Genomic DNA, 20,235 nt, shown 5'->3' with positions numbered 1-20,235 from the left:
TCTTGAAATATTCTTTTTGACAATGAACATGATGCCATTCCTTTTCAATTTATCATTCCCAACACAGTGGACCATATGATTGTCTGATTCAAAATGGCAAATACCAGTCCATTTCACCTCACCAATGCCTAGGACATCAATGTTTATGCATTCCATTTCATTTCTGACAACTTCCAATTTTCCTAGATTCACTCTTTATTCATTCCACATTCTATTAATGGATGTTTGCAGCTGTTTCTTCTCACTTTGAGTCATGCCACATCAGCAAATGAGGGTCCTAAAAGCTTGCCTCCATCCACGTCATTAAGGTCAACTCTTCTTTGAGAAGGCAGCTCTTCCGCAGTCATGTTTTGGGTGTCTTCCCATCTGAGGGGCTCATCTTCCGGAACAATATCAGACAATGTTCTGCTGCTATTCATAAGGTGTTCATGGGCCAATTTTTTCGGAAATAGACTGCCAAGTCCTTTCTTCCTATCTGTCTTAGTCTGGAAGCTCTGCTGACTGTCGTGGGTGACCCTGCTGGTATTTGAAATACCGGTGGCAAAGCTTCCAGTATCATGGCAACACACAAGCCACCACAGTACGACAAACTGACAGTCACGTGGTGGCTATTATGTCAGATGGATTATGGCTAAAAGCAGAGAAGACTAGAAAGATGTTACTTGTGTTTTATGGACCCTGCAAAGGCATTCAACTGTGTGAATCACAGCGAATTATGGATTACTTTGTGAAGAATGGGAATTCCAGAACACTTAATTGTGCTTCTAAGAAACCTGTACTTAGACCAAGAGGTAGTCCTTTGAACAGAGAAAGGGGATACTGTATGGTTTAAGGTCAAGAAAAGTGTGTGTCAGGCTGTATCCTTTCACCATACTTATTCAATCTGTATGCTGAGCAAATAATCCAAGATGCTGGATTATATGAAGAAGAAGGTGATGTCAGGATTGGAGTAAGACTCATCAACAACCCGTGATGTGCAGATGACACAACATTGCCTGCTGTAAGTGAAGCGGACTTGAAGCACTTACTGATGATCAAAGACCACAGTCTTCAGTATGGATTACACCTCAACATAAAGCAAACAAAAATCCTCAGAAATGGACCAACAGGCAAGGTCATGATAAATGGAGAAAAGATTGAAGTTATCAAAGATTTCATTTTATTTGGATCCACAATCAATGCCCATGGAAGCTGCAGTCAAGAAATCAAATTGCCTCATATGGGTGTGAAAGCTGGACAATGAATAAGGATGACCGAAGAATTGATGCCTCCGAATTATGGTGTTGGCGAAGAATACTGAATATAACATGGGCTGCCAGAAGAATGAACAAATGTATTTTGGAAGAACTACAGCCAGAATGCTCATTAGAAGCAAGATGGCAAGACTTTGTGTCACATATTTTAGACATGTTATCAGGAGGGACCAGTCCCTGGAAAAGGACCTCATGCTTGGTAAAGTACAGGGTTAGCAAAACAGAGGAAGGCTCTGAACGAGATGGATTGACACAGTGGCTGCAACGATGGGCTCAGGCAAAAAACGACTGTAAGGATGGTGCAGGACGGGGCAGTGTTTCGTTCTGTTGTACATATGGTCACTATGAATAGGAACTGACTTTACGGCACCTAACAACAGCAACAACATATAGCATGTTAGAAGGTGATGGGCACTATGGAAAAATAAAAGGCAGAGCAGGTTAAGGGGAATCAGGAGTGCCAGTGTTGGAGGGAGGTGTGAGTAGCAGTTTTAAGTGGGGTAGTTAGATAGGCCTCATCAAAACTTTTTTTTCACATAACTTTTATTTTTAATTGTAGTGAAATATACACAACAAACATTTGCCAATTTAACAATTTCTACATGTATAATTCAGTGACATTGTGATACAACCATTCTTGCAATTCTTTTCCAAATTATTTCACCACCATTAACATAAACTCAATGCTCCCTAAGCAAAAACTTTATTCTTCCTCCCACTCCTGGGAACCACTAATAATCTTTCGTTTCCATGTATTTGCTTATTTCATATAAGTGAAACATTACAATATTTGTGCTTTTGCGACTGACATATTTTTGCTCAGCATGATGTTTTCAGGATTCATTTATATTATGACATGCATCAGGACTTCATTTCTCTTTATGGCTGAGTAGTATTTCATTGTGTGTATATACCACCTTTTGTTTATTCATTTATGTTGATGAACATTTCAGCTGTTTCTATCTTTTGGCTATTGTGAAAAGTATTGCAGTGAACATTGGTGTACAGACTTCTGTTTGTGTTCCTGCTTTCACTTCTGGGTATATACCTAGGATTGGGATTGTTGGATCACATGGTAATTCTATGTTCAACTTTTTGAGGAACTGATACACTGTTTTCCACAGCAGCTGTACCATTTTACAGTCCAGCCAGCAATGGATAAAGGTTCCAGTTTCTCTACAACCTCATTAACACTTGTTCTCCATCTTTGTGATCATTGCCATTTTGATAGGGGTGATGTGGTATCTCATTGTGATTTTGATTTGCATCTTCTGTTCGGCTGCTATCCAAAAGGTTAGCAGTTTGAATCCACCAGCCGCTCCTTGGAAACCCAATGGGGCGGTTCTACTCTCTCCTATAGGGTCGCTATGAGTCAGAATTGACTCAACAGCAATTTTTTTTCTAATGGGTTTTTAATGTCTAATGACATTGAGCATCTTTTCATGTGCTGGCCATCTGAATATCCTCTTTGGAGAAATGTCTCTTCAAGTCTGAGGAGGTGATTTTTGGGAAAAGATTCTATTCTGGATATTTTATATAATGGAAAATTACAATATGTGGTCCTTTGTGTCTGGCTTCTATCACTTAGCATAGTAGTTTCAAAGTTCATCTGTAAGTTCATCCGTGTTGTAGCATGTATCGGTACTTTTTTCCTTTTTATGGCTGAATAATATTCCATCGTGTGGCTACAGTAGCTTTTGTTTATCCATTTACTGGTTGATGGACATGTGGATTGTTTCCAACTTTTGGCTATTGTGAATAGTTCTGCTATGAACACTTGTGTACAAGTTTTTGTTTGAACACCTGTTTTCAATTCTTTCAGGAATATACCTGGGAGTGGAATTACTGAATCCCAAGGTAATTTCTATGTTTATCTTAGAAACCACCAAACTGTCTTCCACAGTGGCTGCACCATTTTACATTCCCATTACCTATGTATGAGGGTGTATCAAAATTTCTTTTGTATCTGTCTCTTTCATTAAAGCTTTTCAGTGCTAAGAAATGGGGCTTCCCTCAGCACCTAACCAGGGGCCTGGCATTTAGCAAGTGTTGAAATGTTTGTTGAATGAATGAATTGGTTGACTGAATGGATGCATAACATAGGATAAAAACCAAGTAGCAAAAGGGGAAGGAAGAAACAATTTTATCAATAAGTTTTTATGTGAAACAGAACACAAAACTGGCTCCAACTAGGACAGAGGGAATCCCATTAAACAGCCAGTGCTTCTTGTCCAAGGGTGGGCTCGCAGAGGATTCAGGTCCCAGTGATTGAAATTGCATGTAACATTTAGCTGAACGTGCAGTTTTTTAGGAAGAGGGTCCATAGCCAGATTGTAGCTCCAGAAGGACAGGGATCCTATATAATTTGTCTACCATTGTAGCCCCCATCTGCAGAACAGAGCCTGGCACCAAGGAGATGTAAAATGAATGCTTATTGAATCAATGCCTGAGTAGTGGAATGAAAAGCTTCCATCAGATTCCCAAGGGGTCTATAACCCCAAGAAGTTTTAAGGCTCAATAACCTAGAAGGAGAAAATGGAACAGATCACTGGGAGAAGCCTGATCCTGGGCCAAAAGTCTGAGAGGAATTTGTCACCATGGACCCCTCCCAACTGCGTGATTCTCTTCTCAGTGAACCTGCTTGATTTTCACACGATAGGCTGTATCCAGGCCTGAATCCTAAGCCAACTTCTGCCACCTACTATTGGTGTGGCCTTGCCTAATTACTTCAGCAGTCTAGGCCCAGGTTTCCACAACAACATCCACTTTGAGGGTTGCTGAGCGGACTAAGTCAGAATGTTGGTATAAGGCTGGAGCATTGATTATAGTGCACAACCAATTTTGTTTCCTCTCCCACTCTCCCCATTCCCCTTTTTTTCTATGTAAGACATTTATTCATATCCATTTAGCCTGATTGTCAGGCCTCGAGTCGCTCCTTGCTCTAAACTGTTTGCCTTTACTAGTCCACAGAATTGCTTGGTTTGGCTGTATAAATAAATATCAAATACAGTCATTCACGAGAACTGCTTTGCAAATATGCCTAATTACTCTGCAGCACAAGAATAATGGGACAAAACTCACATTTATCGAACTCCATTGTGGACCTGCACTGCACAGGACACTTTCATGCCAGGTCTTACACATCAGACTTGTTATTAAGTAGAGGCACTGACAAATTTTTGCTATGTGGATATTAACTTTGTACCTGAATCATAAAAAAAAAAAAAAGATGTCAAGTCAATTTTGGCTCACGGTGATCCCATGTGTGCAGAATAGAACTATGCTCCATAAGGTTTTCCAGGCTTTTGGTAGCAGATTGCCAGCCTTCTCTTTCGAGGCACCTGTGAAAGGGCAGGACTGCCAACCTTTTGATTATTAGCCAAGTGCTTAAACATTTGTACTACCCCAGGATTCCCACCAGGACCACGTAGGCACTAAAAAAAGAAAAAAGAATGTTAACTGAATAGACTTTGTTTTGGGTTGCAACCTCAACGTCACCAATGTTCAAGCATGGACAGGTATACTCCTAATCTTAACATGGGACTAATAGTTGGTGGGTCCTCAGGAGAGCGGGCCTGTACAAAGCTGTTTTTAATTAATTGACCAACAAATCTTGATTGAGTGGTTCCTGCGTGTTCAAACTGTCAGAAGCCCTGGGGATGGTGAGAACATACTACTCCGGAGCTGAAGTGCTTGCTGGGGAGATCAGACTAAAACTAGGGAAAGACCTGGCCCAGGTGAGCTGTGTGAGGCCCTGTAGTGAAGGAGCGACTTCCCAAGAGGCAGCATCTGATGGGCAGAGACTTTGTAGATGGTCAGGTGAGGGATCTTGGCAGCACTGAGGATGGAGGGTTTAGCGGAAAAGGGACTGGACTCTGGAAACTTGGGCTCAAGTTTTGGCTACATCTTAGCTGCCTGGATGACTCTGGGCAAATCCCTTAACCATTCTAGACCTCAGTTTAGCACCTGAAAATGAAGGGAGGGGACTGTTGAACTCGTCCAATTATTAAGTGTGTTCCAATTATTAGATTCTGAGATTCTCTACCAGCCATGCCTCTTCCCCCCGCCCCCACTTTTAAGAATAAAACCGTTCCTATGCTTGGAATTCCAATTAAATCAATCAATGGTATTTATAAAGTACCCACTGTCCTGTAGAAGACTGTGCCATAAACTTTCGGGGGGGGAGGGGGTAGGTACAGAATGACAATGTCACTGCCTTCAAGAAGAGTTGACTATTCAGATTCCATTTCAACCAGCATTTGTTCAACCAGCTCAATGCACACTGCGCCCGTGTTTTCCCACCCCTTGCCATTCAACTATGAAGTGGATATGATGATCTCGTTTAACAGAGGGGTAAACTGAGTCTCTTGGAAAGCATGGTTTTGGCTTATCTAGGGACAGGGACCAAGGCAAGATTTGAACCCAGGGCTCCTGACTCTATCACACGGACCTGGGTGTCATCTCCAACGCGCAGACGGAAGTGAAATGAAATGGTCCGTACTGAGCAGCCTTGCAGTTGTAGGATTCTACGTATTAGACAGTCGGGGCCAAGCGGCAGGGTGGATTTTAAGCATTATTGAGCTACACCCGGGGAAAAACAAGAAACCGAGGGCTGGCGCTCCGCCTGCGGGCGGACCCCAAGTCCTTACCCGGAACCCGAGCACGGCTGGGCTGTGCTATTGGTGCGGGTGAGGGACGAGCAGCAGAAAAATGCTTGCGACGAGGGTGTCGCTGAAACGCCCCCTCGGTCTCTCCGGAGGGAGAGTTTATGGTTCGACAACGGTTTTTAGAATCCGCTCCCTTGGCTGTCTCCCTTCCACTCACCTCCCGCGCAGTCATTCCTTCCCCTCGGCCGCTTTGTTGGCGTCCCTCTTGGTACGCGCCCCCCAACCCCGGACTTGGGGAGGCCGGGAGGCCGCCGCGTGGGCACTGCGCATGCGAACCCCCAGCGCGGGGCGGGGCAGGGCGGGCGGGAGAGGGAAGCGCGGAGCACCGATCCCGCCCCTGCGCGGCTCCACGCGTGACGTTGCGGGGGGCGCCGGCCTCCGCCGGGCTCCGAGCGGTGAGAGCGAGCGGCCGGCGGGCGGGCACCGCGCCGCCAGCGGGCAAGGGCTGCGGGGCTGGAGTTCCTGCAAGAAGGGGTCTTGGGGTGGGGATGGGGGGGCTCAGGTGCACTACTAGCTCCTGACCCTCAGGCTCCGGCTCTCGCTCCTCCTTTTCCCCTTTCCGGACGTGCTGGGACGCGAGGCAGGGCAGAGGCACAGCATTTGAGACTCCGGTGTTTCCCTGGCGCCCTTCTCCCTCCACCCCGTTTGTTTATCTCCTCGCCTCCCAGATGTTCTTTTTCTTCAGTTTGTTGCTTCTTGCGTGGGATAGGATGGTAGCGCGGAAAGAGTACTCCACTTAGATACAGGAGACAGGTCTCGGACCTTGGCCTTACCACTCCTATGTTAAAGTCCCTATGCCTCAGTTTCCCCACAGTATTTTGCCCTGCCTAACCAGGGATCACTATGACACAAGAAAGGAAAGGGACATTTGTTGAGTTCCTGCGTGACCAAGTACCATACAAACTGCTCTGTCTGCCACATTTAATCCTCATGACGTGGTACTCGTAGAATTCCCATTTCACATGAGCTTCGCTGACTTGGTTTCACATAGCCAATGAGTGGCACAGAGGGATTCAAGCAGAGCTTTTTTTTTTTTTCAATCAGACAGCCTTGACTTCCGTTGTCTGGACTCTGCCTGGAGCTTCTTCAGCGAAACCCTGGCCCCGAAACAGCTGCTTCCTATTTTTCCCACTGACAATTCTCCTTTTAGAGATCCTTTTGCCTACACAGGGTGTTCTGCCCTGCTTCTGAAAAATGAAACACGGCACACATTTATTGAGTGATGCAGAGAGTGAGCTTGTGGAGTCAGGAGTCTTGGATCATTGTCTTGGCTCTGCCACTAACTGGCTGTGTGGCCCTGGGCAAGCCATTTGTCAGCTCTGCACTTTAATTCCCTTTTTAATAAAATAGATGAGTGCAGCAGGCTCTTGTCCAGTTTTCCCTCTCTGTCCCTAGCAGGCTCTCCGTGGAGGCCCAAGACCCTCTGCTCCCCATGGGCAGCTGCCAGGCAGGGCACAACCTGCATCTCTGTCTGGCCCACCACCCACCCCTGGTCTGTGCCACTTTGATTCTGCTGCTGCTTGGTCTCTCGGGCCTTGGTCTTGGCAGATTCCTCCTCACCCACCAGACTGGTCTTCGCAGCCCTGACATCCCTCAGGTAAGTATCCTTCTACCCATCCTCCCAAGGCAGGCCTGCTCTTGCTACTAATTTGATCTCACCTCCCTCTCACTCTCTTTGCACATAGGACTGGGTATCCTTCTTGAGGTCTTTTGGCCAGATGACCCTGTGCCCTACGAATGACACACTCACAGTGAAGTGGCATGGGCCTCATGTCGTGGGCTTACTAACCACCTTGAACTTCGGAGATGGTCCAGACAGGAACAAGACCCAGACATTCCAAGCCCAGGTCCTGGGTAGTCAGATGGGACTGAAAGGTGAGATGGGGGAGGATTGTGGGGCCGGGCATCAGAATACTGAGTGAGGGTAGAGGCTGAGCCCTCCCTCTACCCTCACCAGTCTGGTGACCTTGAACACATCTCTGGGTCTTAGTCACTTCTGCTATAAGAAGAACTAGACCCTTTCAGTGAACACACTGCCCACAGTGTAGGTTTTCTATAAACTTTGTCTTTCGCCTTCCAGCTCCGAGATTCTTTGATTCTGTACTTGGACGTGTGACGAGGTAGACTAGGTTTGACTCAGTGTTCTTACCCCTCTTCGTTCTTACAGCCATCTCCTCTTCAAGGTGCTGCCTTTTTCCTACCAGGAATATCAGAGATGTATGTTTTGTTCAACTATTGAGTATTCACTATGTCCTTAGTACAGTGCTGCCTGCTATGGAGGATACAGAAAAAATTAGACACCATCCGTTTCCAAATAGTCTTCTGGGAAAATGATGGGTGAAAGAGTCATTGGGTGCCGTTAATTCCTGTGTAACATTTGGCCTCAGGTTCCTTATCTAAAAACCGAGGAGATGAAGAGGGAGGAGGGAAAGGTGGAATTCTCAGACTTTAGAGGTCCTTGTATGACTCTGTCATTCTGTGATTCTCTTATGAGTCAGGTATGTGTATTTGTGTGTGGGAGTAGGTCTCTGCATGTCCAGGTATACACATATGTGAACATACAGACTTGGAACAATTTTACTGTTCCTGTTACTTTTTAAAAAAATGTATCAGTCACTTCAGAGCATTTTCATTACGCCAAAAAGAAGTCCCATACCCCAGCAGTGATTCCCCATTTCCTCCCAAGCCCCTAGCCCTAAGCAACCCCTGATCTACTTTGTGTCCTTATTGATTTACCCATTGTGGACATTTTATATAAATGAAATCTTATGTTGTTTTTTGTATAACTTATTTCATGTAGGATAATGTTTTCAAGATTCATCCATGTTGTAGCATGTATCAGCCCCTTGTTTCTTTTTATGGCTGAATAATATTTCGTTATATGGATATGCCATATTTTGCTTATCCATTCATCAGTTGATGGACAGTTGAGTTTCCTTTTTTGGGCTATTACGAATAAAGCTGATGTGAGCCTTTGTGTACAAGTTTTTTGTGTGGACATGTGTTTTCATCGTTCTTGGGTATATACATAGGAGAGGAACTTACTGGATCACATGGCATTTCTATGTTTAACCTTTTGAAGAATTGCCAGGTTATTTTGCAAAGTGGCTGCACCATTTTACATTCCCCCCAGCAGTGAATGAGGATTCCAGTTTCTCCAAATCCTCAACACTTACGTCTCTTTGATTCTAGTCACGCAAGTGGGTGTGAAGTATCTCATTATGGTTTTGATTTGAATTTCCCTGATGGCTAATGAGGGTGAACATCTTTCCATGTACTTGCTGGTGTATCTTCTTTGGAGAATTATATATTCAGCTCCTTGGCCTATTTTTTAACTGGGTTCTTTGTCTTTTTATTGTTGAGCTGTAAGATTTCTTTATATATTCTGGATATAAGTCTCTCATAGAGATATGATTTCCAAATATTTTCTCCCATTCTGTGGGTTGTCTTTTCATCTTCTGGTTTTTCATTTTAATGAAGTCCAATTTGTCTGTTTTTTTCTCTGCTGCTTTTGCTTTTGGTGTCATAGCTAAGGAGGTTTTGCCTAACCCAAGGTCACGGAGATTTACCCCTGTGTTTTTTTCCTAAGAGTTTTATAGTTTTAACTCTTACATTTAGGGCTTTGATCCATTTTCAGTTAACTTTTGTTTATGGTGTGAGGGGGTCCAGCTTCATTCATTTGCATGTGGGTATCCAGTTGTCCCAGCAATATTTGTTGGAAAGGCTATTCTTTCCCCATTGAATTGCTTTGGCACCCTTGTTGAAAATCAGTTGACCATAAATACAAGCATTTGTTTCTGGACTCTCAGTTCTTTTCCATTGATCTGTTTGTCCGTCCTTATGCCAGTACCACACTACCTTGATTACTGTAATTTTGTAGTAAGTTTTGGAATCAGGAAATGTGAATCCTCTAACTTTGTTCTTTTTCAAGTTGCTTTTGGTTATTCCTGGTCCCTTGAATTTCCATATGAATTTTCGGAATAGTTTCTCAATTTCTGCAAAGAAGCCCCGTTCTTTTTATAACAGTCTGAAACAGTGTCATAACACCAGAGAGTATTTTGGAGAAAATAAATTACCTATGATTGTATCATCCAAGCAATGATTATTGAGCACTTACTACAGTCGGCCCTTTTACTCTCAGGTTCCACATGCTCAGATTCAACCAACTGTGGGTGGAAAATATTGGGGAAAAAGAAGTTACTTTGTTGCTGACATGTACTATGTAGTTAGGGCCATGATGGTTGCGTCTACTTTCGTTTCTTGTCGTGAATCCCTAAATGATATAGTATAACAACTGTTTACATAGCATTTACATTGTATTAGGTATTATAAGTAATCTGTAGATGATTTAAAATATATGGGAGGATGTGTGTAGGTTACATGCAAATACTATGCCATTTTATATAAGGGACTTGAGCATCCGCAGATTTTGGTATCCACGGGGGTCCTGGAACCAACCCCCCGTGGATACCAAGGGTTGACTGTATGTATCAGGCATGCAGAATACAGAGATCTGTAAGACATGGACCCTCCCCTCAAGTTGCTCACAGTCTACCAAGGATACAGGTGTGAATAGAAGTAAATACTTCTCAGTGTGTGAAGTAAAACACAAGATACAGTGGGCGGGGTGGGGGGGCGGTTCCTAGAAGTCCATAAAGCAGGAATGGTGAGGACAGGCTTTACTGAGGATACAGTGCCTGATTTGAGGCCTGAAGGAGGCTTAGGAGTTTGCCATTCCAGCCAGAGGGAAAAGCATGTGCAAAGGCATGGAGATGGGAGCTATGACAGCATGTTTAGGAACCTCCACGGGTTCTGTTTGTCAGGAGATGGGTGTGAAGCAACGGGCAGAATAAGCCTTGTGTGCTGTGCCAAGGTAGCTGTGCTTTATCTTGTATACTGGGGAGACTCAAAGATTTTAATCAGGAAAGTAATAATGGTATTTTGTTTTGTTTATTTGGTCGTTTTAAAAGATCACTCTGTTGGCCAACTTCCTGGAGGGAATGTGTCCAGGTGCAGGAAGACCAGTTAGCCAGAGCAGTTGCAGTAAAGACCAGTTAGCTGTAGTAGCTGAGAACCTGAGCTAAGGCAGTGGTGTGAAAGAAGGGAACCGATTTGAGACAGACATTAGAAAAGTGGGATTGACAGGATTTGGTGACTGATTCCATCTGAGAATGTAGGAGAAAGGAGAGAAGTTCTCTTATAGAATTTTACATGCGCGTTTTTCAGAGTTGTAATAATGCTGCAAGTGGCACAGTGGTTAAAGCGCTGGACTGCTAACCAAAAGGTGAGTGATTTGAACCCACCACCCGCTCAAAGATGTGGCATTCTGTTTCTGTAAAGATCACAGTCTTGGAAACCCTATAGCGCAGTTCTCCTCTGTCCTATAGGGTCACTATGAGTCGGAATTCTCTCAACAGGCAACAAGGAATAATGGTGCATATGCCCATTCGTATTTATGTTTTTTAGTTATAATATCGTGTTTTTCCATATGACTGCTTCCATATTATCATTTTAATGGCTGTAAATTAGTTCCTTAAGTGGCTAGGTCGTCATTTGTTAATGCTTTCTCTGTTACTAAACATCTCAATTGTCTCTTATTTTTTGGTATTATTGCTAGAATTGGAAACCCTGGTGGCATAGTGGGTAAGAGCTACGGCTGCCAACCAAAAGGTTGGCAGTTCGAATCCACCAGGTGCTCCTTGGAAACCCTATGGGGCAGTTCTGCTCTGTCCTTTAGGGTTGCCGTGAGTCAGAATCGACTCAACAGCAACGGGTTTGGTTTTTTTTGTTTTTTTAATTGGTAGAATAATCACAGTGAACATCTTGGTACAGTTTACATTTTTCTTTGAATTCTTTCCTTAGGATTAAATTTCTACAAGTGGTATTATTGGGTAAAGGGGTATGGGCCGTTTTTAATACACAAATTCATTTTATTGTGGATTCAGACCATACGGAAGTATCCAGAGTAAACGTAAAGAGGCCTCCTTCCCTCCTTCCAGAAGTACCTGCCCACGGTTTGGTGGGCATCCTCTTAATCCCTTTGTGCGCCCATTTAAATTGCAACAGATACAGCCAAATTGTCTTCTAAAAGGTGTCATCAGCTGAGAGTGCCTATCTCCCCCCATCTTCAACAACTGTTGTTATTATCTGTCTTTTTAATTTTTACCAGTTTATTGGATAAAGGAATTACATTATTTTAATTGACTTCTGGTTGCTAATGCTAATTGCTAGTAAGCATCTTAGAGGTTTTGGCCATTTTCACATAGACTGTCCTTGAGGTGCACTGGTGCTGCAGTGGTTAATTGCTTGGTTGGTAACCGAAAGGTTGGCGGTTTGAGGTAGAAAGATGTGGGCGTCTGCTTCCATAAAGATTTATAGCCTTGGAAACTCAGTGGGGCAGTTCTACTCTGAAATCGACTTGGTAGCAATGGATTTGGTTTTTAGTCTTCAGCCTCTGCTCATTTTTCTTTTGTCTTTCTTCTTCATTTTTAGAAGGTCTTCGTACATTCTGGGTAGTAAACCTTTTGTCAGTTGAATATATTTTCAGCCAATCTATTACTTGTTCTTTTAACTTCTCTTTTATCGTGTAGAAACTTGCCACTTTTATGAAGTCAGATTTATCAATTTTGTCCTTTATTAAGGCTTTTAGCTTTTGTGTCTTTCTTAGGAAGGCCAGCCTTATCCTAAAATGACAAAAGTATTCTTATGTATTTTTCAATTTTATTATGGGGAAAATATATATAACAGAACATACGCCATCTCAACAGTTTCTACACGTACAATTCAGTGACGTTGATTACGTTCTTTAAGTTGTGTAGCCATTCTCGATATCCTTTTCCCAATTGTTCACCACCATTAACATAAACTTTATGCCGCCTAAGTAAAAGCTCCCCTTTTCCTCCTCACTCCCACTCTGATAACCACTGATAAGCTTTGGTTTCCATATATTTGTTTATTTCATGTAAGTGAGACATTACAATATATTTGTCCTTTTGCAGCTGATGAATTTCACCCAGCGTGTTTACAACGTTCATTCATGTAGTGGCTATATCAGGACATGATTTCTCTTTATGGCTGAGTAGTATTCCATCGTGTGTACATAGCACATTTTGTTTAGTCGTTCATCTGTCAATGGACGTTTCTTTTGTTTCCACCCAGGTACTGATTACCCAATAAGCAAGGTGCACATGGGATTAATTTTGTTTGCTTTCTAATCTGTAGTGCACAATTTCACCTGGGTTTCACCACATCTAGGTATAAACCAAACCAAACCCATTGAGTCAATTCCAACTCTTAATGACCCTATAGGACAGAGTAGAACTGCCCCATAGGGTTTCCAAGGAGTGACCAGTGGATTTGAACTGATGACCTTTTGGTTAGTAGCCTGAACTCTTAACTACTGCGCCACCAGGGGCTCCACATCTAGGTATACAGGGCTTCACTGTGTTTACTTACTAATCTGTAGTGCACAGTTTCACCTGGGTTTCACAACGCAAGCCCACATATATGCGGTGCTTGCTGTTTAATCCACCCGTTTCCACCTTTTGGCTGTTGTGAGAAGTACTGCAGTGAACATTGGTGTACAGGTTTCTGTTTGCAGTCCTGCTTTCACTTCTTCTGGGTATGTACCTGGGCTTCAGATTGCTGGTCATATGGTCATATTCAACTTTTTGAGGAACTGCCAAACCATTTTCCATACCTGCAGCACCTTTTTACATTCCCAGCAGCAATGGATGAGGATTTCACTTTCTCCACAACCTCACCAATACTTGTTCTCTGTTGTTTTGATCATTGCCATTCTAATGGGGGTGAGACAGTATCTCATTTGGTTTTGATTTGCATCTCCCTAATGGCTAATGATGTTAAGCATCTTTTCATGTGCTTGTTGGCCATTCGAATGTCCTCTTTGGTGAACTGTCCAAGTCCTTTGTCCATTTTTCAATTGGGTTGTTTGTTGTTAATTTGTAGTTTTGTTTTTTTAAATATATATGTTGGATATTAGACCCTTATCAGATACATGGTTCCTGGAAGTTTTCTCCTAATCTGTAGGTTGTCTTTTCACTTTTTTGATGAAGTCCTCTGATGAACAAAAGTATTTGATTTTTATGAAGTCCCATTTACCTATTTTGTCTTTTGCTGCTTGTGCTTTTGTGGTCATATCTGATAACCCATCATTAAAAACTAAGCCCGTCAACTCCTGTCCGGAGGCAAGATGAGAAGGCAGAGGGGGACAGAGCTGGTTGAATGGACATGAGGAATACAGGGTGGAGAGGAGGAATGTGCTGTCTCATTAGGGGTAGAGCAGCTAGAAGTACATGGCAAGGTGTGTATAAGTTTTTGTATGAGAGACTGACTTGATTTATAAACTTTCATGTAAAGCACAATTAAAAAAAAAAAAAAATTCTAGGCCCTGCATCCACGCACCTATATTTTCTTCTAAGGCTTGTATGGTTTCAATGTTCCTATTTAAGGGGTCTTGGTGGCACAAATGGTTAAGTGCTCAGCTGCTAACCAAAAGGTTGGTGGTTCAAACCCACCCAGCTGCTCCAAGGGAGAAAGACGTGGCAATCTGCTTCTGTAAAGATTACAGCCAAGAAAACCCTGTGGGGTGGTTCTGTTCTGTCACACAGGGTCACTATGAGTCAGAATTGACTCAATGGCACCCAACAACAGTTTTCACATTTAGGCCATTGATCCATTTTGAATTCTTTTTGTGCATGGTGTGAGGCTTGGATCATGATTCATTCTGATGCATGTGGAAATCCAATTTTCCCAGCACCATTTATTGAAAAGATTCTTCCTTCCCCATTGAATGGACTTAGTGCTCTTGTCAAAAATTAATTGACCATAGATGTATGGATTTATTTCTGGACTCTCGATTCTGTTCCATCGGTCTATATGTCTGTTATACCAGTACTAGACTGTTTTAATTACTATGGCTTAAAGTATGTTTTGAAATCAGGGAAGTGTGAGTTCTTCTACTTTATTCATCTTCTTCAAAATTGCTTTAGCCATTCAGTGTTCATTACCCTTCCATAAAAATTTAAGGATTGGCTTCTCTATTTCTGTAAAAAAAAAAAAAAGTGTTATAGAATTTTGATGGGGACTACATTGATTGCTTTGGGTGGTATTTCACAATCCAATCTATGAACAGGCATGTCCTTCCATTTATTTAGAGGACTTCTTTCTTTATTAACATTTTATAGTTTTCTGTGTATAAATCTTTCACCTTCCTGGTTAAATTTATTCCTAGGTTTCCTATTCTTTTAGATGCTATTGTAAATGATAATGTTTCCTTAATTTGCTTTTATGCTTGCGCATTCCTGATATATGGAAATCCTACTGATTTTTATGTGTTGATCTTGTACCGTGCCACCTTGCTGTACTCATTTATTCTAATAACTTTATTGTGGATTCTTTGGGGTTTTCAATGTATAAGATCATGTCATCTACAAAAAGGGATAGTTTTACTTCCTCCTTGATTTGGATACCTTTTTAAATTTTTTCTAGCCTAGTTGTGCCGGCTAGGACTTTAAGACTGATACTGAATAGCAGTGGTATGAGTGAGCACTTGTCTTGTTCCTGATCTTAATGAGAAAGCATTCAGCCTTTCTCCATTGAGGATGATGTTAGCTATGGGTTTTTCATAAATGCCTTTGTATTTTAATACTTGCTTAGGGTTTTTTTTTTTTGGATTGTTTGTTTGTAGCTCTTTAATCCACCTGGACTTTATATCATTTCTAGTTTGAGATAAGAGACTAACTTAATTTTTTTCTTAATGGAAATTGTCCCAAGGCCATTTACTGAACAGGCCATCATTTACCCACTCATTTGAAATGGAGTGTGAATTTTTTTTGTGATTTTTGGTACCTAGTGGAAAACTGCTTTCCTAAAAAGGAAAAAAGTTTATACAGACTGCCATTGGCAAAGTGTATCTGCCCCAGTTTCACTGCAACCTTGGGAGTATTGGTATTCTTATTCATTGATTGCGAGCTAATTTAATTTTTGTTTAAATTAGCACAGTTATTTTCATTTCTTGACAATGTCAATTAACGGTATCTGGAGTACTTTCTTGAATAGAATCAATGCCAAAATACCTGGTATTGTTGGAATTCCTGGAAACAAACAGAAATCTGAAGCTGTATTGCTTGCACCCCACCTCTCATTTCTTTCATTTTCTCTCCTGGGCCTCTCACAGGTTCTTTTGCAAGAGAGCTGGTCCTCATTACAGCCAGGGTGACCTCAGGAAGGACTCCAGGAACCTGCCTGTATTTTAGTGCTGCCCCAGGCATCCTGCCCTCCAGCCAGCCACCCATATCCTGCCCAGAGGTGGGAGCAGGGAATGCCACTCTGAGCCCTAGGATGGCTGGCGAGTGTATCCGGGTTTGGAGTCATGAAGGCCTTGTGCTCACCAAACTACTCACCTTGGTAAGAACCTCCAGTTGCCTGGGTTTCACAGACTGCCATGCAGAATGCTGTGTCCTTGAGGCTCCAGGAGGCAGTGTTGCCTAGTAGAAAAAGTGCCAGTTTTGCAGTCTGGCCCTTGTAGGTGGTATGGCCTTTGAGCGAGCATCTTAGCTTCTCTGAGCCTCAGCTTCTTCATCTGTAAAATGGAAAACACGATACTATCTCCTAATACCAACAAATAATGATTAGATGAGGAGGAATATAAAGTGCCCAGCACGAGACCTGATAAATAATAAAGGTTTGATAAAGGACAGCTGATTTTTTTTATTTTATTAAATATTGTCTTTAAATATGATAAAACATCTCAGCCTCAAAGGAATTCAGAAACTATAATAAGAGGCAGAATAGGCTAATTTCTATGATAGAGATGTGAGCAGAGTGTTATATAAACACTGAGTAAAGAGGACTTAACCCCAACTTGAACATTTATAAGGACCTCTGGTGATATAGTGGTTAAAGCACTTGGCTGCTAAATGAAAAGTTGGCGGTTTGAACCCACCAGCTGCTCCGAGGGGGAAAGATGTGGCAGTCTGCTTCCGTAAAGATTACAGCCTTGGAAACCCTATGGAATAGTTTTACTCTGTCCTGTAGGGTCGCTGTGAGTCAGAATCGACTCAATGGCAGTGTGTTTGGCTTGGGTGGACATTTATGGAGAGTGCTTCACAGAGAAGGTGGCATTTAAGAAAGAGAATTGTGTACAGTAGTTTATAATGCACAAAGTGCTTTCAGGTTCATTATCTCATTTGATCTTAAAATAACCCTTTGAGGGAGGTTTTATTATCCCATTTTACAGATGAGGAAACAGGCTTAGAGAGAGGGAGTGAATTGCCTAAGGCCACACAGCTGGTAAGTGGCCGAGCCAGGATTGTAACCCACATTTTCTGACTCCTGGTCCCAGGCTTGTTCTGCCCAGTCGGGCTGATTCTTGAAGAAATGAGGAAGATTTTGGTAGGGAATGCAGTAGAGGGGGTTCTGGAGAGGAGAGAAACATCCCAGGCAAAGGGGACAGCATGAACACAGGCCTAGAGATTGAAGTGTTCAGCCTTTGTGGGGGACTCCATGACGAGCAGCTTAGGAATGACTTAGGAGACCAGGCAGGAGAGACTGCAGAGGCGATTGTGAGGCACCGTGAATGCCAGGCTAAGATGCTACAAGTGGACATTGCAGGCCTTGGGGCCACTGCAGGGTTTCAAGGAGCAGAGACGGGCATCCTACTGGTGCTGGGTGGAGATTGGCTGGAGCAGAGGAGGAAGACCAGTTGGGAGGCTGCCACATGCTCTCCTGAGAGTTGAAAAGGTGAGGAACATGAGTGGTTGGAATCAGAGAAAACCTGGGCTCCAGATCTGACCCTGCTTGTACATCTGTTAAATGTGGATGATAGTGAACTTTCCTATCTCATGGAGTCATGATAGGGGCTCAAGTCAAGTCATGGGGTGGGCAAGAAAGCAGTTTGTAAACCATTGAGACAAATGTTACCTTGTGTAAAAATAACTTTTTCTCTTTAGTTTTTCTCTAGATGTGGAGCGCCCTCTCTCCCTCATGGTGGCTTCTTCTATATCCCTTGGGCTGGGGGTAGAATGTCTTCCCAAGGGAAGATGCTCCATCCTCTCTCCATCACTCCTCCCTTCCTCCTTGTACCTACTTCCAGGAGGAGCTGGCTCTGTGTGGCTCCAGGCTGTTGGTCTTGGGCTCCTTCCTGCTTCTCTTCTGTGGCCTTCTCTGTTGTGTCACTGCTATGTGCTTCCACCCACGCCGGGAATCCCACTGGTCTAGAACCCGGCTCTGAGGGCACTGGCCCAGTTCCCGCCTAGTTCTCAGGTGAGGTTCTTTGCCACAGTCCTTTGGGAGTAGGGAATGGGCTAGGGGTGGCGATTATAACTGGGGAAGAGCAGGTCTTTGGCATCCATTCTCAAATGTTTCTTCCTCTGGGTTCCTGGGAACCCTATTCAACTGCAGCTGTCCCTGGGCCTGGGAACAGTTTACACCATCAGCATTCAACATTTTTCTTATTACTTTTTTTACATTTATGCTCTAAAATGTTTAACACATGTGGAAAAGCCCACAGAACCTCAAGTACAGCTGGGCAAATTAAAGTGCACATTCTTATAAATACCACTCAGGCAGAAAAGTAGGATATTACCAGCAGCTCAGAAGCTCCTCATTGTCCCTTTCTTCCTGACAACACCCTCCCTCCCCCTAGAGGTAACTACTATCTTGCTTTATGGTTTATCACCAAGTGTGCATTCTTAAACAATATGGTTTAGTTTTACCTCTTTTTCAACCTTATATAAATACAAGCATACAATATGTACTCTTTTGTGACTGTGGTGTACATCCAAGCTTTTTAAAAAAAATCGTGGGTCCTCAGAATTCCACAAATACATGAACTATACACGTGCGCACACACGCGTTTTTTAATTTGCAACAATGGTGAATTAAAAGGGTTCAAGTTTGATGATGTATCCTGAACAGGAATCATGCCTGTCTTGCTTTTGTCCTAAAAGTCACGATAACCCAGTTTTATGATGCAATTTTTTACAGTTCAACTTGAACAGCTCAAATAAATCTCACTGATGATTTTGATAATAAAAGCTACCAGTTACTGGGCACCTTACCATGTGCCTGACCACCTTCCATGCGCCTTGTCTTTTCCATTTAGCCATCACTGCATTTAGAAAAAGTTGGCGCTGATGACAGGATCCCGCACAAAAGTAGCAGTGGGCGGGGAACACGTGTCAGCTTTTTAGGGGAAAAAATATTTCTGCAAAAAATCTTCATTTTGACAGGTGGGTCTCATGGTCTGAGAGCCATATATGACGTGCCAGCTTTTAAACTGTTCTCAGCATCACCTGGCTGTCATGCCCCAGGAAATAATTGGGGGAAATGGAAACAGCTCAGGCCCAGTGAAGGGCTCCACCAGAGAAACTGGAAGCTCAAGATCAACTTTGCTTATTTTACCATTTTGCTCAGAGCTAGGCCTGACTGCTCCAACCACCTACTTAGGACAGGAAGTGGTGGAGCCCTCTCTGCCTTTCTCAGATATGAGTCAACTGGGAAGGAAGGCTTTTTGGCCCCTGGCAGATCCTGGGGCCCTGAGGCCATCCTGACTAGGACACGTGCCTACTCCTGTCTCTAGTTGTCATTTCCTCTTCTCCTTCCTCAATTTCTGCAATCATCCCAGACCGTTCCCTAAGGGCCCTGTGACCTGCCCTGTGTTTTAATTTTCTTTCTTTCTTCCCCAGGTCTGAATCAACCTCTTGGGCCTTGGTTGTGAGTTGAAAGAGATGTTACAAAAAGTGAAACTTGGTTCTGAGTTGAAAGAGATGTTACAAAAAGTGAAGAGCTGGAATATGGGGAAAAATAAAAGGCTTTTTTGCCCAGTGTTCCTGGGTGTTGATTGGGGACTGAGATGAAAATTTTAGGGTTGACAGTCTTGGGGTGCTTTGGGAGATTTGTTTCCTGTGAGCTCATGTGGAATACAGGTTGGATTAGGGCATAGGTTACTTCTGCCACTTTATGTCTTGTTTTTTACTGTGGGATAAGATTGATAATTCCAGCCAATTCCGGGAGGGTTAGATGGAAGTGCTTTGACATAAATGCAGTGTGACCTTGGGCAGGTCATGCAAATCCTCAGCCCCTCAGTTTCATGAAGGGAATTGACTTACTGAGTTTTCCCAGCACTGACGTGCCAAGGTTCCTCTACTTGGGAGCCCACTTCCAGGCTGGATGGTTACCAACTTAAGAGCAGGCCATTTTCCCGCCTTTTCTGCGCGGAGCAGCAGGCTTCCCTTACCCCTCCCAACCTGTACCCTGAACGCAAGCGCAGATCGCAGCTTCTCCTTTCCTTC

At 43.2% G+C, this 20,235-nt stretch overlaps 1 protein-coding gene and 1 long non-coding RNA gene across 4 annotated transcripts; one reads left to right on the top strand and one right to left on the bottom strand.

Moving 5' to 3' along the window:
• Positions 1 to 1,790: 1,790 nt before the first annotated feature.
• Positions 1,791 to 6,176, bottom strand: LOC126087288 (uncharacterized). Its single transcript, XR_007519708.1, has 3 exons — positions 6,078 to 6,176; positions 4,335 to 4,458; positions 1,791 to 3,775 (listed from the first exon to the last, which is right to left on the bottom strand). It is a non-coding gene; the product is annotated as an uncharacterized LOC126087288 (long non-coding RNA).
• A 42-nt stretch (positions 6,177 to 6,218) lies between these two features.
• Positions 6,219 to 19,767, top strand: TMEM219 (transmembrane protein 219). Of its 3 annotated transcripts, none has more exons than XM_049903123.1 (6): positions 6,219 to 6,315; positions 7,319 to 7,517; positions 7,606 to 7,795; positions 16,119 to 16,348; positions 18,036 to 18,205; positions 19,630 to 19,767. In XM_049903123.1, exons 2-5 carry the CDS (start codon positions 7,353 to 7,355, stop codon positions 18,171 to 18,173), a joined length of 723 nt encoding a protein of 240 aa, XP_049759080.1. In that variant the 5' UTR covers positions 6,219 to 6,315; positions 7,319 to 7,352; the 3' UTR covers positions 18,174 to 18,205; positions 19,630 to 19,767. The 3 variants fall into 3 exon arrangements, with proteins under 3 accessions (XP_049759080.1, XP_049759081.1, XP_049759082.1); XM_049903124.1 differs by having other exon boundaries at positions 7,316 to 7,517; XM_049903125.1 differs by lacking the exon at positions 18,036 to 18,205.
• The last annotated feature ends 468 nt before the right edge of the window (positions 19,768 to 20,235 follow it).

This window comes from Elephas maximus, chromosome 12 (genome assembly GCF_024166365.1).
Source record: "Elephas maximus indicus isolate mEleMax1 chromosome 12, mEleMax1 primary haplotype, whole genome shotgun sequence".
NCBI classification, from domain to species: domain Eukaryota; kingdom Metazoa; phylum Chordata; class Mammalia; order Proboscidea; family Elephantidae; genus Elephas; species Elephas maximus.
This window is presented reverse-complemented; position numbering and strand designations above follow the sequence as displayed.